This window comes from Salmo salar, chromosome 03 (genome assembly GCF_965601325.2).
Source record: "Salmo salar chromosome 03, fSalSal1, whole genome shotgun sequence".
NCBI lineage: Eukaryota > Metazoa > Chordata > Actinopteri > Salmoniformes > Salmonidae > Salmo > Salmo salar.
The window spans coordinates 78,218,450-78,240,466 of NC_138293.1; the positions used below are offsets into that span (position 1 = coordinate 78,218,450).

At 44.2% G+C, this 22,017-nt stretch overlaps 1 protein-coding gene across 18 annotated transcripts in view; it reads right to left on the reverse strand.

Annotated features, from left to right (window-relative positions):
* The window catches only part of LOC106606768 (voltage-dependent P/Q-type calcium channel subunit alpha-1A), a 138,066-nt gene that overhangs the window by 87,233 nt on the left and 28,816 nt on the right, over positions 1-22,017 (reverse strand). For all 18 annotated transcript variants that reach the window (XM_082972773.1, XM_082972759.1, XM_082972781.1 and 15 more), the window contains exons 3-8: positions 21,824-21,963; positions 7,121-7,212; positions 6,754-6,906; positions 6,089-6,276; positions 4,264-4,367; positions 3,821-3,936 (exon numbers count right to left, since the gene is read on the reverse strand). In XM_082972773.1, coding sequence (XP_082828899.1) covers positions 3,821-3,936; positions 4,264-4,367; positions 6,089-6,276; positions 6,754-6,906; positions 7,121-7,212; positions 21,824-21,963 — 793 coding nt within the window. The remainder of the gene's footprint in view (positions 1-3,820; positions 3,937-4,263; positions 4,368-6,088; positions 6,277-6,753; positions 6,907-7,120; positions 7,213-21,823; positions 21,964-22,017) is intronic.

Sequence of the window (22,017 nt, forward strand, 5' to 3'; positions counted from 1 at the left end):
AACATATGTAACATAAATATATAGCATAAATATATAACATATATAACATAAATATATAACAAAAATATATAACATATGTAACATAAATATATAACATATATATCATATATAAGATAAATATATAACATATATAAGATAAATATATAACCTATATTATATAAATATGTAACATATATAACATAAATATATAACATACATAACATAAATATATAACATATATAAGATAAATATATAAGATAAATAACATAAATATGTAACATATATAACATATATAACATATATAAGCTATATAAGATAAATATATATGATAAATATATAACATATATAACATAAATACAGTGAAGGAAAAAAGTATTTGATCCCCTGCTGATTTTGTACGTTTGCCCACTGACAAAGAAATGATCAGTCTATAACTTTAATGGTAGGTTTATTTGAACAGTGAGAGACAGAATAACAACAAAAAAATCCAGAAAAACGCATGTCAAAAATGTTATAAATTGATTTGCATTTTAATGAGGGAAATAAGACCCCTCTGCAAAACATGACTTAGTACTTGGTGGCAAAACCCTTGTTGGCAATCACAGAGATCAGACGTTTCTTGTAGTTGGCCACCAGGTTTGCACACATCTCAGGAGGGATGTTGTCCCACTCCTCTTTGCAGATCTTCTCCAAGTCATTAAGGTTTCGAGGCTGACGTTTGGCAACTCGAACCTTCAGCTCCCTCCACAGATTGTCTTTGGGATTAAGGTCTGGAGACTGGCTAGGCCACTCCCGGACCTTAATGTGCTTCTTCTTGAGCCAAGCCTTTGTTGCCTTGGCCATGTGTTTTGGGTCATTGTCATGCTGGAATACCCATCCACGACCCATTTTCAATGCCCTGGCTGAGGGAAGGAGATTCTCACCCAATATTTGACGGTACATGGCCCCGTCCATCGGTCTTTGATGCGGTGAAGTTGTCCTGTCCCCTTAGCAGAAAAACACCCCCAAAGCATAATGTTTCCACCTCCATGTTTGACGGTGGGGATGGTGTTCTTGGGGTCATAGGCAGCATTCCTCCTCCTCCAAACACAGCGAGTTGAGTTGATGCCAAAGAGCTCCATTTTGGTCTCATCTGACCACAACACTTTCACCCAGTTGTCCTCTGAATCATTCAGATGTTCATTGGCAAACTTCATACGGGCATGTATATGTGCTTTCTTGAGCAGGGGGACCTTGCGGGCGCTGCAGGATTTCAGTCCATCACGGCGTAGTGTGTTACCAATTGTTTTCTTGGTGACTATGGTCCCAGTTGCCTTGAGATCATTGACAAGATCATCCCGTGTAGTTCTGGGCTGATTCCTCACCATTCTCATGATTATTGCAACTCCACGAGGTGAGATCTTGCATGGAGCCCCAGGCCGAGGGAGATTGACAGTTCTTTTGTGTTTCTTCCATTTGCGAATAATCCCACCAACTGTTGTCACCTTCTCACCAAGCTGCTTGGCGATGGTCTTGTAGCCCATTCCAGCCTTGTGTAGGTCTACAATCTTGTCCCTGACATCCTTGGAGAGCTCTTTGGTCTTGGCTATGGTGGAGAGTTTGGAATCTGAATGATTGATTGCTTCTGTGGACAGGTGTCTTTTATACAGGTAACAAACTGAGATTAGGAGCACTCCCTTTAAGAGTGTGCTCCTAATCTCAGCTCGTTACCTGTATAAAAGACACCTGAGAGCCAGAAATCTTTCTGATTGAGAGGGGGTCAAATACTTATTTCCCTCATTAAAATGCAAATCAATTTCTAACATCTTTGACATGCGTTTTTCTGGATTTTTGATGTTGTTATTCTGTCTCTCACTGTTCAAATAAACCTACCATTAAAATTATAGAATGATAATTTCTTTGTCAGTGGGCAAAGTACAAAATCAGCAGGGGATCAAATACTTTTTTCCCTCACTGTATATAACATGCATAACATAAATATATAACATATATAAGATAAATATATAACATAAATATATAACATATATAACATAAATATGTAACATATATATCATAAATATATCACATACATAACATAAATATATAAATATACAACATAAATATATAACATATATAAGAAGAATATATAACATATATATCATAAATATACACTGCTCAAAAAAATAAAGGGAACACTTAAACAACACAATGTAACTCCAAGTCAATCACACTTCTGTGAAATCAAACTGTCCACTTAGGAAGCAACACTGATTGACAATAAATTTCACATGCTGTTGTGCAAATGGCATAGACAACAGGTGGAAATTATAGGCAATTAGCAAGACACCCCCAATAAAGGAGTGGTTCTGCAGGTGGGGACCACAGACCACTTCTCAGTTCCTATGCTTCCTGGCTGATGTTTTGGTCAATTTTGAATGCTGGCGGTGCTTTCACTCTAGTGGTAGCATGAGACGGAGTCTACAACCCACATAAGTGGCTCAGGTAGTGCAGCTCATCCAGGATGGCACATCAATGTGAGCTGTGGCAAGAAAGTTTGCTGTGTCTGTCAGCGTAGTGTCCAGAGCATGGAGGCGCTACCAGGAGACAGGCCAGTACACCAGGAGACGTGGAGGAGGCCGTAGGAGGGCAACAACCCAGCAGCAGGACCGCTACCTCCACCTTTGTGCAAGGAGGAGCAGGAGGAGCACTGCCAGAGCCCTGCAAAATGACCTCCAGCAGGCCACAAATGTGCATGTGTCTGCTCAAACGGTCAGAAACAGACTCCATGAGGGTGGTATGAGGGCCCGACGTCCACAGGTGGGGGTTGTGCTTACAGCTCAACACCGTGCAGGACGTTTGGCATTTGCCAGAGAACACCAAGATTGGCAAATTCGCCACTGGTGCCCTGTGCTCTTCACAGATGAAAGCAGGTTCACACTGAGCACGTGACAGACGTGACAGAGTCTGGAGACGCCGTGGAGAACGTTCTGCTGCCTGCAACATCCTCCAGCATGACCGGTTTGGCGGTGGGTCAGTCATGGTGTGGGGTGGCATTTCTTTGGGGGGCCGCACAGCCCTCCATGTGCTCGCCAGAGGTAGCCTGACTGCCATTAGGTACCGAGATGAGATCCTCAGACCCCTTGTGAGATCATATGCTGGTGCGGTTGGCCCTGGGTTCCTCCTAATGCAAGACAATGCTAGGCCTCATGTGGCTGGAGTGTGTCAGCAGTTCCTGCAAGTGGAAGGCATTGACGCTATGGACTGGCCCGCCCGTTCCCCAGACCTGAATCCAATTGAGCACATCTGGGACATCATGTCTCGCTCGATCCACCAACGCCACGTTGCACCACAGACTGTCCAGGAGTTGGCGGATGCTTTAGTCCAGGTCTGGGAGGAGATCCCTCAGGAGACCATCCGCCACCTCATCAGGAGCATGCCCAGGCGTTGTAGGGAGGTCATACAGACACATGGAGGCCACACACACTACTGAGCCTCATTTTGACTTGTTTTAAGAACATTACATCAAAGTTGGATCAGCCTGTAGTGAGGTTTTCCAATTTAATTTTGAGTGTGACTCCAAATCCAGACCTCCATGGGTTGATAAATTGGATTTCCATTGATTATTTTTGTGTGATTTTGTTGTCAGCACATTCAACTATGTAAAGAAAAAAGTATTTAATAAGATTATTTCTTTCATTCAGATCTAGGATGTGTTGTTTAAGTGTTCCCTTTATTTTTTTGAGCAGTATATAACATACATAACATAACATATATAACATAAATATATAACATATATAACATAAATATGTAACATAGGGTTCCAAGTATGTTTTGTGTGTAGTTCTATATGATGATAATGTACCTGCTTTACAAATCCACTCCAGGTATCCATTGAGCTCTCTCTCTATCTGCTGCTGTCTCCTCAGCTTCAGAAACTCACTCCTGTTCTCCACTCGCTCTCTCTCTTTGGCAAACTCCCTGTGGTCGACACACACACACACACACACACACACACACACACACACACACACACACACACACACACACACACACACACACACACACACACACACACACACACACACACACACACACACACACACACACCCACATATCAACACACACATATCATCTGAAACACACATATAGATCTATACAATGACATATACACAGACATATTGTATACACACACACGCACACACACACACACACACACACATGTCCCACACACACACGCACGTGCGCCTAAACACACACTCTCCCACACACACACATGCGTGCACACACACACACGCACACACTTACCCAGACAGTACACCCAGGACCAGGTTCAACATGAAGAAAGAGCCGATGATGATGAGGGGAATGAAGTACATCCAGTTCCACGCACTCCCTGAGGCATCGTTGCTCTGCAAACACACACACACACACACACACACACACACACACACACACACACACACACACACACACACACACACACACACACACACACACACACACACTACACACACACACACACACACACACACACACACACACACACACACACATATTTTGATCTAGTAAATCATCTTTCCCTTGTTTGACTAGAGAGGTTACTCTGAGAAGTAGATTTTATAAAGCCAAAAAATAGCAGACCATTTCAGGACCTTTTCATGAACTGGGTTGGGGTCACCACAATACAGGGATAATTAGGACATCATTTTATGCAGTATAGTGTCCAGAGTATCTGCCATTTAAACAGTTCAGCTGCACAGAATGTAACGCTCTTCCTCTCTCTTTTTCCCTCACCCTTTCTCTCCTGCTCTCAACCTCCATTTCCCTTCTCTCTCCAACCCCCCTTTCTCTCCCTCTCTCAACCTCCATTTCCCTTCTCTCTCCAACCCCCCTTTCTCTCCCTCTCTCAACCTCCATTTCCCTTCTCTCTCCAACCCCCCTTTCTCTATCTCTCCCATCCCTCCCCATCTTGCTGTATTTCCCCCTAAACAGAGTCCATCACAGAATGTAACGCTCTTTCTCCCTCCCTCCCTCCCTCCCTCCCTCCCTCCCTCCCTCCCTCCCTCCCTCCCTCCCTCCCTCCCTCCCTCCCTCCCTCCCTCCCTAAGTCTGTGGGCGTGGCTGCTGTTGCTGTACTGAATGTACTGCAGCCTTTTTAGCCATTAAACTTTCAGCACTTTCTTCCTCAGCAGCTGCAAGAATAACTCTGACTGAACAGCCCTGTTAAATATAGAGTAGCACCGCCACCGAGTGAGACTGATGGAGGAGAGAGAAGAAGGGAAGAGGTTGGGGCAAAGGGGGAGGGGGGTGAAGAGGAAGGGAGAAAGGGGGAGGCTGACGGGGGGGAGAGAGACAGTGAGTAATTGGGTGTGGTGAGGTGGGGGGAGTAGGAAGAAGCAAAGAGGAATGTAGATGGAGAGACAGATTAAGGAAGCAGAGAGAGCGAGGAAAGAGAGAGGTGTGGGAAAGAGAAGAGGGGGAAGAGAGGGAAGGGGGAGTATTGAATATGGGCCCATAGAGACTGCTGTGGATGGGACTACACTCACATTCCCCCACTACCCTCATCCACCTCTCTGTCGCCATAGCAACCATTGCCACTGGCAGCAGGGCACTTTTCACTGTGTCTTAGGTATGGGCACACAATACAGTATATCAGTAAATGCTATGGGCATATTTGTATAGCAGTGAAACATGTATTGTATGAATTGGTGGGTATTTACCATGTAATTTACTAGTAAATACCATAGAAATCTATTATCCAGGTTGTAGTTGCCCCACAGATTTAGGATCAGCTTATCCTGCCTCAATTCGAACCGAAACCAAAAACGAAACTTGAACCCAATCTCAAACCCAAACCGAAGACTAAACCTAATCCCGATCTCAAACCCCAAACCAATCCTGAATCCAATCCCAAACACAAACACAAACACTGAACCAAACCCAATCTCAAGCCAAACCCAAACCTAAAACCAAACCCAAACTCCTGATCTTAAACCCAAAACCAAACCTGATCTCAAACCCTAATCCAACTCTACAGTAACTCACATAATAGTCCAGCTCTTTAACCATCAGTTAAATACCATAATACCTCTAATACAGAACCACTGTGATGTGAAGTACCGTAACTCACATAGTAGAGCAGGTCAGTCCATCCCTCCATGGTAATACATTGGAAGACTGTGAGCACGGCAAACAGGATGTTGTCAAACTGGGTGATGCCGTAGTTAGGCCCCAGCCAATACTTTCGACACGTGGTCCCGTTTGGACATAGTCTCGACGGGGCTTCGGTCCCACACGGAAACTCCTCGCGAATCTCATCTACAGGGGTACAGAGAGTTTGGGGATCAACATGTTATTTAAGAGCTAGATCTTCTTTGATTCATATTGAATTGACAGTCGTTTTGTCACTGATTTAACTGGCATAGTGACTGACTAACTGACTGACTGACTGGCGACTGACTGGCTGACTGACTAACTGGTAGAATGACTGGCAATGACTGGTAGAATGACTGGCATACTGCCTGGCTGGTATGCTGACTGGCACATACTGACTGGGTGACTGACTGGCAGACTGACTGACTGACATATTGGCTTACTGTCATACTGACTGACTAACTGATTGACTGACTGACTGACTGACTGGCAGACTGACTAGCAGACTGACTGGCATGCTGACTGACTGACTGATTAACTGACTGACTGTCTGACTATCCAACCAACCGACCCACGACCTTCTGGCCGACCGACCGACTGACCGACCAATCGACTGACCGACCAACTGACTGACCGACTTACCTGTGTGAATGTCGAAGCAGGTAGTATGGAATTTGCCCATGTAGAACTCCAGGCCGATGATAGCGAACATGAGGATGGCGAAGAATAGCAACAGGCCGATCTGCAGCAGTGGGATCATAGCCTTCATGATGGACTTGAGGACCACCTGGAGGCCTGGGGGAGACAGCGCACATCGTTTAAGAACAGAAACAACAGACAAAGTAAAAAAAACTCTGACCTACATCCCAAAATCCCTATAAAAATGATGTAACTTAATCAGAACTGTCCTCCCCCTCCCCTCCTCTTATGGTATCAGATGAAATAAGACTATTAGGGATGTAGCTAGTCGTTCTCTCCGTCCCACACCCCCATATGTCCCAAGACTTACTGGGTATCCCAGACACCAGTTTGAGGGGTCTCAGCACACGGACCGCTCTCAGAGTCCGCAAATCGAAGTCCGATCCCACTGTAGACAGGATCCTACAGAGAGAGATGAAGCAGAGAGAGAGAGGAGGTGGAGAGAGGGAGAGAGCGAGACAGAGGGAAGAGGGAAAATAAAGAGAAGGAATAATTAGAGTATTTGAATGTTTTTAGGAACATTTGTAGCATCAGCCAATCAATGTGTGTCGGTTGCCGGGGGTTTTAGTGACATCATCTGTTAATCATTTACACTAATCACTTGGATAAGAAGAAGACTTTCAGCGAGTGAATGAGTAAGTCAATAATGTGAACGCATGAATGAGCCACGAGTCAATCAACAGATGGACAGGGAAGTCGATAGAGAGAGAGAGAGAGAGAGAGAGAGAGAGAGAGAGAGGAGAGAGAGAGAGAGAGAGAGAGACAGAGAGAGAGAGAGAGAGAGAGAGAGAGAGAGAGAGAGAGAAAGAGCAACCATATCATGAGAAAACAAAAAGATAATTACTTGACACATTGGAAAGAATTTACAGAAAAACAGAGCAAACTAGAATGCTATTTGGCCCTAAACAGAGAGCATACAGTGGCAGAATACCTGACCACTGTGACTGACCCAAAATGAAGGAGATCTATTTACAGACTCAGTAAGCAAAGCCTTGCTAGTGAGAAAGGCAGCTGAAGACTGACCTGGCACTCAAGAGAAGACAGGCTGTGTGCACTGCCCTCAAAATGAGGTGGAAACTGAGCTGAACTTCCTAACCTCTTGCCAAATGTATGACCATATTAGAGACACATATTTCCCTCAGATTACACAGCCCCATAAAGAATTTGAAAACAAATCCAATTTTAAGAAACTCGCATATCTATTGGGTGAAATGCCACAGTGTGCCATCACAGCAGCAAGATTTGTGACCTGTTGCTACAAGAGAAGGGCAACCAGTGATGAACAAACACCATTGTAAATACAACCAATATTTATGTTTATTTACTTTCCTTTTTGTATTTGAACTATTTGCACATCATTAAAAACCTGTATATATACATAATATGACATTTGAAATGTCTTTATTCTTTTGGAACTTTTGGAAGTGTCATGTTTAGTGTTCATTTGTTATTGTTTATTTCACTTTTGTTTATTATCTATTTCACTTGCTTTGGCAATGTAAACATATGTTTCCCATGCCAATAAAGCCCCTTGAATTGAATTGAATTGAGAGAGAGAGAAAAAGAGAGAGAAAAAGAGAGAGAAAGAGAAAGAGAGAGAGAGAGAAAGAGAGAGAGAGAGAGAGAAAGAGAGAGATAGCACAGGCTGTATGATTGAGAGTTGTTGACTGGCTCATTTGTTCCACATCTTTATTCCTCCTATGTATAAACTCTGTCTGAGAGCCATGGCCACTGCCAACTCATCAGGACTCTATCTGTACCTCACTATACACACACACACACAAACATTTATGCACGCATGCACACACACATGCACACACACAAACATGCACACACACGCACACACACACACAAAAAGACACACACACAGACACACACACACATTGTGTAGGAAAAACTGAGAGGGACAGAAAGATAAGTGTGTGTGTGTGTGTGTGTGTGTGTGTGTGTGTGTGTGTGTGTGTGTGTGTGTGTGTGTGTGTGTGTGTGTGTGTGTGTGTGTGTGTGTGTGTGTGTGTGTGTGTGTGTGTGTGTGTGTCTGTGAAGAAGTGTGTGTGTTGGTGAGGAGGAGTGTTTGTGTGTGAAGGAGAGGATGTTCTCTCACGTTGTCTGACTTCCAGTTCTCTCTGGCTGACTGGGAATCATCAACGTTTTCCAATAGTCCTTTTCCAACAGTTTAACTGGCTGATCCTGTTGCACCTGTGCATTCGACTCTTGGTGGAATGCATTGCTTGACTGCCGTGATAAGCACAATGTCGATCGCGAACTGCAGGTCCCCAAATGATTCATTCTCGAGTTCGAGTTTGCTTTGAGCAGCTTTGTAGTTTTGGTTCTATGAAGCTGTGTCCATCATAACATTCAATAATCAATTCATTGTATTCATTCTTGCACCATGTGATATATTATCAGTTTGAAACAATGCCTGCATCATGATCAGCTGTTTGTCTCTGGAGCCGCTGAGCCGGAAGAGCGTGCATCAATCCTGCTGTAGGACTCATTGCATTGGAGTCAACAGGTCAAACAAACAACTAAAACAAACAAGTCACTCAGAAAAATGAATCATGACTCTAGAGGCATTAAAAAGGGTCATTCAAAAAGAATGAATAATTCGCAAACTGCACATCACTACTCAATAGGTGTCTCTCCCCTCCACATGGACCACTACAACACAGGAGAGTCTCAGGGGCCCACCGTTAGTCTGACAGCACACCTAAACACTAGGGAATGATGATGTGTCAGTGTAATATAATCTGAATGACACATCGTTGAAAGCCTTCCCACCGAGGCCTGGTGGGGTGTCTGGTTGAGGAACAACAGTGAGTCCACAGAGCCCAGTTTAGGAAGCTCTGTGCTTAACGACTAACACACACTTTTAGCTTAATAGCTTCACCAGAGAGGCTGGTGTGACTGACTATGTTCTGGAGTTAGCTATCTGCACTAGGAACGCGGGTAAATACTATGGGAGTTAGCTATCTGCGCTAGGAACGCAGGTAAATCCTATGGGAGTTAGCTATCTGCGCTAGGAACGCAGGTAAATCCTATGGGAGTTAGCTATCTGCTCCCGAGTGGCGCAGCGGTCTAAGGCACTGCATCTCAGTGCTAGAGGCATCACTACAGACCCTGGTTTGATTCCAGGCTGTATCACAACCGGCCGTGATTGGGAGTCCCACAGGGCAGTGCACAATTGGCCCAGCGTCGTCCGGGTATGCCGTCATTGTAAATAAGAATTTGTTCTTAACTGATTGCCTAGGTAAATAAAGGTTAAATAATATAAAATAAAATAATAAAACTGTGCTAGGAACACAAGTAAATACTATGGGAGTTAGCTATATGTGCTAGGAACACAGTTAAATACTATGGGAGTTAGCTATCTGTGCTAGGAACACAGGTAAATACTATGGGAGTTAGCTATCTGTGCTAGGAACACAGGTAAATACTATGGGAGTTAGCTATCTGTGCTAGGAACACAGGTAAATACTATGGGAGTTAGCTATCTGTGCTAGGAACACAGGTAAATACTATGGGAGTTAGCTATCTGTGCTAGGAACACAGGTAAATACTATGGGAGTTAGCTATCTGTGCTAGGAACACAGGTAAATACTATGGGAGGTAGCTATCTGTGCTAGAAACACAGGTAAATACTATGGGAGGTAGCTATCTGTGCTAGGAACACCGGTAAATACTATGGGAGTTAGCTATCTGTGCTAGGAACACCGGTAAATACTAAGGGAGTTAGCTATCTGTGCTAGGAACACAGGTAAATACTATGAGAGTTAGCTATCTGTGCTAGGAATACAGGTAAATACTATGGGAGTTAGCTATCTGTGCTAGGAACACAGGTAAATACTATGGGAGTTACTATCTGTGCTACAAGGCAAGTACTTGCTATGGGATTTCAATTCTATATAACTATATTTATCCCCTCAGGGGCAATTAAGCTATCTTCCTGTGCTAGATACGTAGAGGGATGCTATGGGAGTTAGAAATCGCTAGCCCTGATGACAGCCGGGGATACAGAGACTGTCCAATCAGAAGAGGAGGTAAAGGGAAGTGAGAATGAGGGAGAGAGACAGGGAAGGAAGGACGAGGTGCTGGTTTGTCAGCCTGGGAGGTCCTGCGCTGAAGACAAGATGGGATATTGGGGTTAAAGTGAGGGATTCACACTGACAACGCAGGTGTGTGTGTGGAGGGAGAAAAAGTGTGTGTGTGTGTGTGTGTGTGTGTGTGTGTGTGTGTGTGTGTGTGTGTGTGTGTGTGTGTGTGTGTGTGTGTGTGTGTGTGTGTGTGTGTCTGCGCGTGTGTCTGCGCGTGTGTATGTAGGGGATAGTGTTAACAGTGCCGACAGGAGAGAAATCTACTGGGAGTTAGTTGCCAATCTGCCTCACAGGAAACTGTCAAGAGTGTATATGTGTGTGTGTGCATGTGTGTGCAAGAAGAAGACAATGATGATGATGAAGAAGATGAAGATGGCAGTCCTGCACCAACAGCTCCTCAACCCCACCAGGTCTGTCCACCTTTACAGAATTTATCATCAAAGCAACAAGGCTCATTCACACCGTTTCCACGGTTACTGAAGCCCTTCTCATTCATAACTGTTTCCATGGCAACAGAAACCTTGGCTCCTTGCTAGAATCTTTGCATCACCGTGGTAACCGGGCCAAGGGAAGCTTGATTGATATGTTTTTTTTTCTTCTAATATCCTCAGTTGTATAGTGAAACACACACATGCATGTAAATAATACACACACAAGCCAGCACATACACCCAAAGCACACACACCCACACAAGCATGCACACACACACACGCACACATTTATAAGCTGCACATACATACAGTTTCAGCTTGGAACCATTTGAGTGCACATACATTTATATGCAAGAATGCACACTAGTATTTAGGTCATACGAACTAGCTACCTATGAAAATCCTCGGTTTCTACCCTGATGAACACACACGCATGAAAACACGCACACACATACACTCCCTCCCATACACACACACACACACACACACACACACACACACACACACACACACACACACACACACACACACACACACACACACACACACACACATATACATGCATACATACATACATACAGTTGAAGTCGGAAGTTTACATACACTTAGGTTGGAGTCATGAAAACTCATTTTTCAACCACTCCAGGAAATATGATAGGCTCAAATAAAAATAGTTTCCTGATCTTTCTTATACTGTATGTCACATCATCTGACAGATACACAAAACAAGTCAGAGGTTAGAATAATGTCAAGGCTTTAAGCAAGTCTGTCTGAGAAGTAAATGTTGTAAGAATCTGGCTTGTGGAGGCACAATTTTGCACACACAGCATGAGGAAAGAGTGGCCAGCTAATCTTGAGTTTGACAGTCTGGAACCAAGGCTTGAGCCGTTAAAATATATTTTAGAGAGAGGTTCAACTCAGGCAAGACTTTACCTGAGACAATGACCCTTTTTTACCCAAAAGAGCTCTTCAATGTTTCCCACACTGTTCTACCGTGGACAGCTCCTCACAGTTCTCCACACTGTTCTACAATGGACAGCTCCTCACAGTTCTCCACACTGTTCTACAATGGACAGCTCCTCACAGTTCTCCACACTGTTCTACAATGGACAGCTCCTCACAGTTCTCCACACTGTTCTACAATGGACAGCTCCTCACAGTTCTCCACACTGTTCTACAATGGACAGCTCCTCACAGTTCTCCACACTGTTCTACAATGGACAGCTCCTCACAGTTCTCCACACTGTTCTACAATGGACAGCTCCTCACAGTTCTCCACACTGTTCTACAATGGACAGCTCCTCACAGTTCTCCACACTGTTCTACAATGGACAGCTCCTCACAGTTCTCCACACTGTTCTACAATGGACAGCTCCTCACAGTTCTCCACACTGTTCTACAATGGACAGCTCCTCACAGTTCTCCACACTGTTCTACAATGGACAGCTCCTCACAGTTCTCCACACTGTTCTACAATGGACAGCTCCTCACAGTTCTCCACACTGTCCTACCGTGGACAGCTCCTCACAGTTCTCCACACTGTTCTACAATGGACAGCTCCTCACAGTTCTCCACACTGTTCTCCACACTGTTCTACAATGGACAGCTCCTCACAGTTCTCCACACTGTTCTACAGTGGACAGCTCCTCACAGTTCTCCACACTGTTCTACCGTGGAAAGCTCCTCACAGTTCTGCACACTGTTCTACAATGGACAGCTCCTCACAGTTCTCCACACTGTTCTACCGTGGAAAGCTCCTCACAGTTCTGCACACTGTTCTACAATGGATAGCTCCTCACTGTTCTCCACACTGTTCTACCGTGGACAGCTCCTCACAGTTCTCCACACTGTTCTACAATGGACAGCTCCTCACAGTTCTCCACACTGTTCTACAATGGACAGCTCCTCACAGTTCTCCACACTGTTCTACCGTGGACAGCTCCTCACTGTTCTCCACACTGTTCTACCGTGGACAGCTCCTCACTGTTCTCCACACTGTTCTACAATGGACAGCTCCTCACAGTTCTCCACACTGTTCTACAATGGACAGCTCCTCACTGTTCTCCACACTGTTCTACCGTGGACAGCTCCTCACAGTTCTCCACACTGTTCTACCGTGGACAGCTCCTCACTGTTCTCCACACTGTTCTACCGTGGACAGCTCCTCACTGTTCTCCTCACTGTTCTACTACGGATAGAACTCAATGGCCGTGTCCAAAATCTAACTTGCATACAAAACCTACATGTTGTGTACATATCATGCTACATACTATTTAGAACGTACTGTTTAGTAAAAACAAATGCAGTCAGCAACAAATATCAACGTTCTAGGTCATCCATCCTTAGAATCTGTCATCTAATGCTCAATTACGTTGATTCATTCAGTTTGGTACAGCAAGGCATCTTACGTGATTATCAGCTGTTCTCAATCACACTGGGTCTGGAAAGACCAGTCTCTTCCTCAGTGGAGGGCATCCAATTCTACTAGATGAAAAGCCTAAATCAGTATTACATCCTGGCATTTAAAGCATACTACAGTTCAGAAATGTCACATATAAAACGTTCTATTCTACGCAAGTATAAGTATTTAGACACGGCCACTACCATAGACCACGGTTACATGGCCTTATCCACAGATCTAGGACCAGATATCCTCACAATTCTTTCCTTGGCCATTATGGCGATGAGAAAATATATGAGCCTATCATATTCCCTCCATCCCTCCCTCCTTCTTACTTTTTCTTTCTTTCTTTCTTTCTTTCTTTCTTTCTTTCTTTCTTTCTTTCTTTCTTTCTTTCTTTCTTTCTTTCTTTCTTTCCTTCTTTCTTTCTTTCTTTCTTTCTTTATTTCTTTCTTTCTTCCTGTACAGTCATATACTGCATGTGGATTAAGTATGTTGTTTGGCAATGTGTGTCAGTATATATGCTGAGAAGAAGATGGTTTATAGGTGTGTGAAGAAAAAGTGAGCATGTATTTGAAGTGTAAATGTTTATTGTGTGTGCATGTATGCATCCCCTGGTCATTGTAGTATCAAAGTGTCAGGGCAGAGGTGGGTAGAAAGGACAGTAGCTTTTCATCTTCAAAGAGCCACACTTCTAAAAGAAAAATCGCCATTCAAAAGGAGCTAACCATAGAGACCACAGCTGGGAGCAGTGTATGTGTGTGTGCCATCTGTGTATAAGTGTGAAGCGTGTGTGTATGTGTGTGAGAAAAATGAATGAAAGAGAGAGAGACAAAAAGAGAGAAAGAGAGAATGAGATAGAAAGAGTTATAGAGACAGAGAGACAGAGAAAAAGGTTGAGATAGAGAGAGAAGAGAGGTAGAGAGAGCAAGAGGAAGAGAGAGTGAGAGTGAGAGAGCGAACGAGAGGGACAGAGAGTGACAGACAGAGAGAGAGGGGGAGAGCGAACGAGAGGGACAGAGAGTGACAGACAGAGAGAGAGGGGCAGAGTTCCTGTGTCTCAAGGCTGTACTGGGTGATTGATCATCTGCAGCAGCTAAAAACAGGTTACTGCAGCAGGACACACACTCTCTCTCTCTCATTCGCTTGCTCCGCTCCTCCTCTCTCTCTCTCTCTCTTTCTCTTTCTCACTCACTTTCTCTCAGTAACTTGCTCCATCTCTTTCTTTCATAGTTCTCTTTCTATCCTTTCTCTTTTCACTCTATTTTCTCTTCTCCCTCTATTTCATGATTTCTCTTCCTTTCATGCACTCTCCTTTCCTACTCCCTTTACAACATATACATAGACATACACTACTATTAGTGGATTTGTCTATTTCAGCACCACCCGTTGCTGACAGGTGTATAAAATCGAGCACACAACCATGCAATCTCCAAAGACAAACAATGGCTTTGCTGAGGAACTCATTGACTTTCAACGTGGCACCGTCATAGGATGCTACCTTTCGCACAAGTCAGTTCATAAAATTTCTGACCTGCTAGAGCTGCCCCGGTCTACTGTAAGTGCTGTTATTGTGAAGTGGAAACGTCTTGGAGCAACAACGGCTCAGCCGCGAAGTAGAAGGCCACACAAGCTCACAGAACGGGACCGCCGAGTGCTGAAAGGCGTAGCGCATAAAAATATGATTTTATTGGTTGCAAACACTCACTACCGAGTTTCAAACTGCCTCTGGAAACGACGTCAGCACAAGAACTGTTACAGTGGCTTGCGAAAGTATTCACCGCCCTTGGCATTTTTCCTATTTTATTGCCTTACAACCTGGAATTAGTATAAATTGTTTGGGGGTTTGTATCATTTGATTTACACAACATGCCTACCACTTTGAAGACTCAAAATATTTTTTATTGTGAAACAACAAAAAAAAACTCTAAACTTGAGCGTGCGTAACTATTCACTCCCCCCCCCAAAGTCAATACTGTGTAGAGCCACCTTTTGCAGCAATTACAGCTGCAAGTCTCTTGGGGTATGTCTCTATAAGCTTGGCACATCTAGCCACTGGGATTTTTGCCCATTCTTCAAGGCAAAACTTCTCCAGATTCTTCAAGTTGGATGGGTTCCGCTGGTGTACAGCAATCTTTAAGTCATACCACAGATTCTCAATTGGATTGAGGTCTGGGTTTTGACTAGGTCATTCCAAGACATTTAAATGTTTCTCCTTAAACCACTCGAGTGTTGCTTTAGCAGTATGCTTAGGCTCATTGTCCTGCTGGAAGGTGAACCTCTGTCCCAGTCTCAAATCTCTGGAAGACTGAAAAAGGTTTCCATCAAGAATTTCCCTGAATTTAGTGCCATCCATCATTCCTTCCATTCTGACCAGTTTCCCAGTCCCTGCCAATGAAAAACATCCCGACAGCATGATGCTGCCACCACCATGCTTCACTGTGGGGATGGTGTTCTCGGGGTGATGGGAGGTGTTGGGTTTGCGCCAGACATAGCGTTTTCCTTGATGGCAATCTCATCTGACCAGAGTACCTTCTTCCATATGTTTGGGGAGTCTCCCACATGTCTTTTGGCGAACATCAAACGTGTTTTTTTCAAATCACTTCCCCAATTTGGACTATTTTGTGTATGTCCATTACATGAAATCCAAATAAAAATACATTTAAATTACAGGCTGTAATGCAACAAAATAGGAAAAACACCAAGGAGGTGAGTACTTTTGCAAGGCACTGTAGTTGGGAGCTTCATGAAATGGGTTTCCATGGGCGAGGAGCCACACACTAGCCTAAGATCATCAAGTGAAATGCTAAGCGTTGCCTGGAGTGGTGTAAAGCTCGCCGCCATTGGACTCTGGAGCAGTGAAAACGCGTTCTCTGGAGTGATGAATCGCGCTTCACCATTTGGCAGTCCGATGGACAAATCTGGGCTTGGTGGATGCTAGGAGAATGCTACCTACTCCAATGCATAGTGCCAACTGTAAAGTTTGGTGGAAGATGAATAATGGTCTGAGGCTGTTTTTCATGGTTTGGCTAGGCTCCTTAGTTCCAGTGAAGGGAAATTTTAACACTACAGCATACAATGACATTCTAGACAATGTTGTGCTTCCAACTTTGTGGCAACAGTTTGGGGAAGGCCCTTTCCTGTTTAAGCATGACAATGCCCCCGTGCACAAAGCGAGGTTGTTACAGAAATTGTTTTTTGAGATCGGTGTGGAAGAACTTGACTGGCCTGCACAGAGCCCTGACCTCAACCTCATCAAACACCTTTGGGATGAATTGGAACGCCAACTGTGAGCCAGGCCTAATCGCCCAACATCAGTGCCTGACCTCACTAATGCTCTTGTAGCTGAATGGAAGCATGTCCCCGCAGCAATGTTCCAACATCTAGTGGAAAGCCTTCCCAGAAGAGTGGAGGCTGTTGTAGCAGCAAAGAGGGGACCAACTCCATATTAATGCCCATGATTTTGGAATGAGACGTTCAACGAGCAAGTGTCCACATACTTTTGGTAATGTAGTGTATGTATCTGCCTTCCCCTTTTGGTTTTCCCTTCTCTCTCCTCCCACAACTATTGTACAAACCTAGCTCCATCTCTCTTTATAAGTATATTGCTTCAACAGTTACACTTATCTACCCCTCCTCTCCCCTTTCTCTCTCTCTTTCTCTGTGTGTGCCTCTCTCTCTCTGTGTCTCTCTCTCTCTCTGTCTCTCTCTCCTCTGTCTCTCTCTCTCTCTCTCTCAGTGACGCCTGAGGGATCTGAGAGACGCACACAGGATGACATGGCTTTCACACAGTCAGCCATTGCCACCATCTTTCCCCTTTCTCTCTCTTTCCTGCTCTCACTACATTTCACTCCCTCTTTATTCAATATCTCTCTGCTCCAGCCAGCCTGCATATCCCAACTGGTTTTTACCTCCTCTTTTCAGAAACTGGTCTTAAAATACCTCTCTCTTTATATTGCTACACACACAGTCAAATACACATGCATACAGTAATAACACAGGCAACCATTTTCCTGCCCCCATTTTGCCTTCCCTCAGTATTTTTTCTTTATTTTATTTAACCTTTATTTAACTAGGCAAGTCAGTTAAGAACAAATTCTTATTTACAATGACGACCTAGGAACAGTGAGTTAACTGCCTTGTTCAGGGGCAGAATGACAGATTTGTACCTTGTTAGCTCGGGGATTCGATCTAGCAATCTTTCGGTTATTGGCCCAACACTCTAACCACTAGACTACCTGCTCTAACCACTAGGCTACCTGCCTCTAACCACTAGGCTACCTGCCTCTAACAAATAGGCTACACGCCTCTTACCACTAGGCTACCCGCCTCTAACCACTAGGCTACCCGCCTCTAACCACTAGGCTACCCGCCTCTAACCACTAGGCTACCTGCCTCTGACCACTAGGCTACCTGCCTCTAACCACTAGGCTACCTACCTCTAATCACTAGGCTAAGCTTATCCCTCTCTTCTTCTGTTACTGACTAACTCATTTCCACTATCCTCTCTCTCTCCTCTCTCTCTCTCTCTCTCTCTCTCTCTCTCTCTCTCTCTCTCTCTCTCTCTCTCTCTCTCTCTCTCTCTCTCTCTCAGACTTAAGTATGTTAGGACAGAGCAGGTTTCATAGTCAGGCCTATTAAGTCATAGAGACAGACTGTCAGTTTGAGTACAACTCACTAGCTCCTCAATGACTAGCTATACAGTACTGTAACACACACTGAGAGAGAGAGAGAGAGAGAGAGAGACAGATATAGAGACAGAGAGAGAGAGAGAGAGAGAGAGAGAGAGAGAGAGAGACAGAGACAGAGAGAAACCCAGCCACTGACCCTTTAGTATAAACAAATACCCACACAAACACACCTATACACAGAACATCTACACATGCCTACACACTAAAACCTATTGGACCTATGGATTGATATTATATTCAAATGAGATATCTCTCTCACACACAACTCTGTCTGTCTGTTACTGTAAGGAAAGAGTACACAGGAAAGTAAGGAATGAGGAAGGAAGCTTTAAAAAAAGATTGGGAATGACAGGGATGCAATAATGGATGGAGAGAGGGGAGAGAGATGGAAAGAAATTAACTGATGAATAGGGAGAGAAAGAGACAAAATAGAGAGAGAGAGAGAACTACAATGATACAGGAGCAGAGGGATAGAGAGATGGAGAGGGCGAGAGTAAAAAGAGGGGATGACAGAGGCATAGCAAAACAGGTAAAGAGGAGTAAAAGAAAGAGGGAGAGAGGAACAGGGGAAAAGAGGATGAGAGAGTCTGTCACGCACACAGAGCACTCAGCCCACAGCTGGAGGACATGTCGGTCTAGAGAGAGAGAGAGAAAGAGAGAGAAAGAGAGAGAGAGAGAGAGAGGGAGAGAGAGGAGAGGAAGTCATAGGGATGGTGGGAGGAGAGAGGCGTGCATGTCTCCTGTGTCCTCTCCTCTCTTCATTCTCTCCATGCATTGTTTACTCCATTTCCTTTTTCCTCATGAATTCCCCCTCTCCCCCTTTCTCTCTCTCACTCCCCCTCCTACCCTCTCTCTTGATTTCTCTCTCTCTCTCTCCCCCTCCCCTCTCATCCCTCCTCCCACTCTCATCCTCCCTGCCCTCTCTCTCAGTGTTGATGTGACATTTGTTCTCTCCCCTGGCTGCCTCTCCCTGCAGTGCTGCTGTGATCCTGTCTCTGTCTGAGTACACTCGCTAAGGTGGGAGAGCAGAGACACACACACACACTTAAACACACACACGGCACACACACACACACACGCATAGTTGCATGTAGGAATGCATGTACGCATTCAGACACACACACACACACACACACACACACACACACACTTGAATTTCTTTGTAGAAATTTTAGTCACTTATCAGACGCTCTTATCCAGAGCGACTTACAGTAGTGAGTGCATTCATTTTCATACGTTTTAATACATTTGCATGTACACAAGCATACACATTGGCACGTAGGCACACATGCACACACACGAGCACTAGCATGCACACATACATACATACATACATACATACATACATACATACATACATACATACATACATACATACATACATACATACATACATACATACATACATACATACATACATACATACATACATACAGTGGGGGAAAAAGTATTTAGTCAGCCACCAATTGTGCAAGTTCTCCCACTTAAAAAGATGAGAGAGGCCTGTAAGTTTCATCATAGGTACACTTCAACTATGACAGACAAAATTAGAAGAAAAAAAATCGAGAAAATCACATTGTAGGATTTTTTATGAATTTATTTGCAAATTATGGTGGAAAATAAGTATTTGGTGAATAACAAAAGTTTATCTCAATACTTTGTGATACACCCTTTGTTGGCAATGACACAGGTCAAATGTTTTCTGTAAGTCTTCACAAGGTTTTCACACACTGTTGCTGGTATTTTGGCCCATTCCTCCATGCAGATCTCCTCTAGAGCAGTGATGTTTTGGGGCTGTCGCTGGGCAACACGGACTTTCAACTCCCTCCAAAGATTTTCTATGGGGTTGAGATCTGGAGGCCACTCCAGGACCTTGAAATGCTTCTTACGAAGCCACTCCTTCATTGCCCGGGCGGTGTGTTTGACCCAGCCACGTTTCATCTTCAATGCCCTTGCTGATGGAAGGAGGTTTTCACTCAAAATCTCACAATACATGGCCCCATTCATTCTTTCCTTTACACGGATCAGTTGTCCTGGTCCCTTTGCAGAAAAACAGCCCCAAAGCATGATGTTTCCACCCCCATGCTTCACAGTAGGTATGGTGTTCTTTGGATGCAACTCAGCATTCTTTGTCCTCTAAACACGACAAGTTGAGTTTTTACCAAAAAGTTATATTTTGGTTTCATCTGACCATATGACATTCTCCCAATCCTCTTCTGGATCATCCAAATGCTCTCTAGCAAACTTCAGACGGGCCTGGACATGTACTGGCTTAAGTAGGGGGACACGTCTGGCACTGCAGGATTTGAGTCCCTGGCGGCGTAGTGTGTTACTGATGGTAGGCTTTGTTACTTTGGTCCCAGCTCTCTGCAGGTCATTCACTAGGTCCCCCCGTGTGGTTCTGGGATTTTTGCTCACCGTTCTTGTGATCATTTTGACCCCACGGGGTGAGATCTTGCGTGGAGCCCAAGATCGAGGGAGATTATCAGTGGTCTTGTATGTCTTCTATTTCCTAATAATTGCTCCCACAGTTGATTTCTTCAAACCAAGCTGCTAACCTATTGCAGATTCAGTCTTCCCAGCCTGGTGCAGGTCTACAATTTTGTTTCTGGTGTCCTTTGACAGCTCTTTGGTCTTGGCCATAGTGGAGTTTGGAGTGTGACTGTTTGAGGTTGTGGACAGGTGTCTTTTATACTGATAACAAGTTCAAACAGGTGCCATTAATACAGGTAACGAGTGGAGGACAGAGGAGCCTCTTAAAGAAGAAGTTACAGGTCTGTGAGAGCCAGAAATCTTGCTTGTTTGTAGGTGACCAAATACTTATTTTCCATTCAATTTGCAAATAAATTCATAAAAAATCCTACAATGTGATTTTCTGGATTTTTTTTCTCATTTTGTCTGTCATAGTTGACGTGTACCTATGATGAAAATTACAGGCCTCTCTCATCTTTTTAAGTGGGAGAACTTGCACAATTGGTGGCTGACTAAATACTTTTTGCCCCACTGTACATACATACATACATACATACATACATACATACATACATACATACATACATACATACATACATACATACATACATACATACATACATACATACATACATACATACATACATACATACATACACATATCACACATATGACTCCCCTCTCTCTTTCTAGCATGTGATCACATGATCTGTTTGTCGGAGTGAACGTCTTTGTTTTCAACGTGGTTCACAGCAGCTTTTTGTTTCAGTGAATGTGTGTGTAGCGTGTTTGGGTGCATGCGTGCGGGCGTACTGTGTCTACTGGCTACTGTGTATACACTGGTGTGCACTCATGTTTGAGTGTGTCTTTGTATATGTGTGGGTGGGTGTGTGTGTGGGCGTGTGTGTCTTTCTCAACACTCACCCTGTGCATACTACTACGAAGTCCATGGCATTCCATCCGTTCCTTATGTAGGAGTTCTTATGGAAGGCAAATCCTAGAGCCAGGATCTTAATACCTGACTCAAAACAGAAGATCCCTATGAAGTAGGGCTCAGTGTCATCCTAAAGGAGAGAGGGAGAGGGGTGGGGGGTAATAGAAGAGGGATCAGTGCAAAG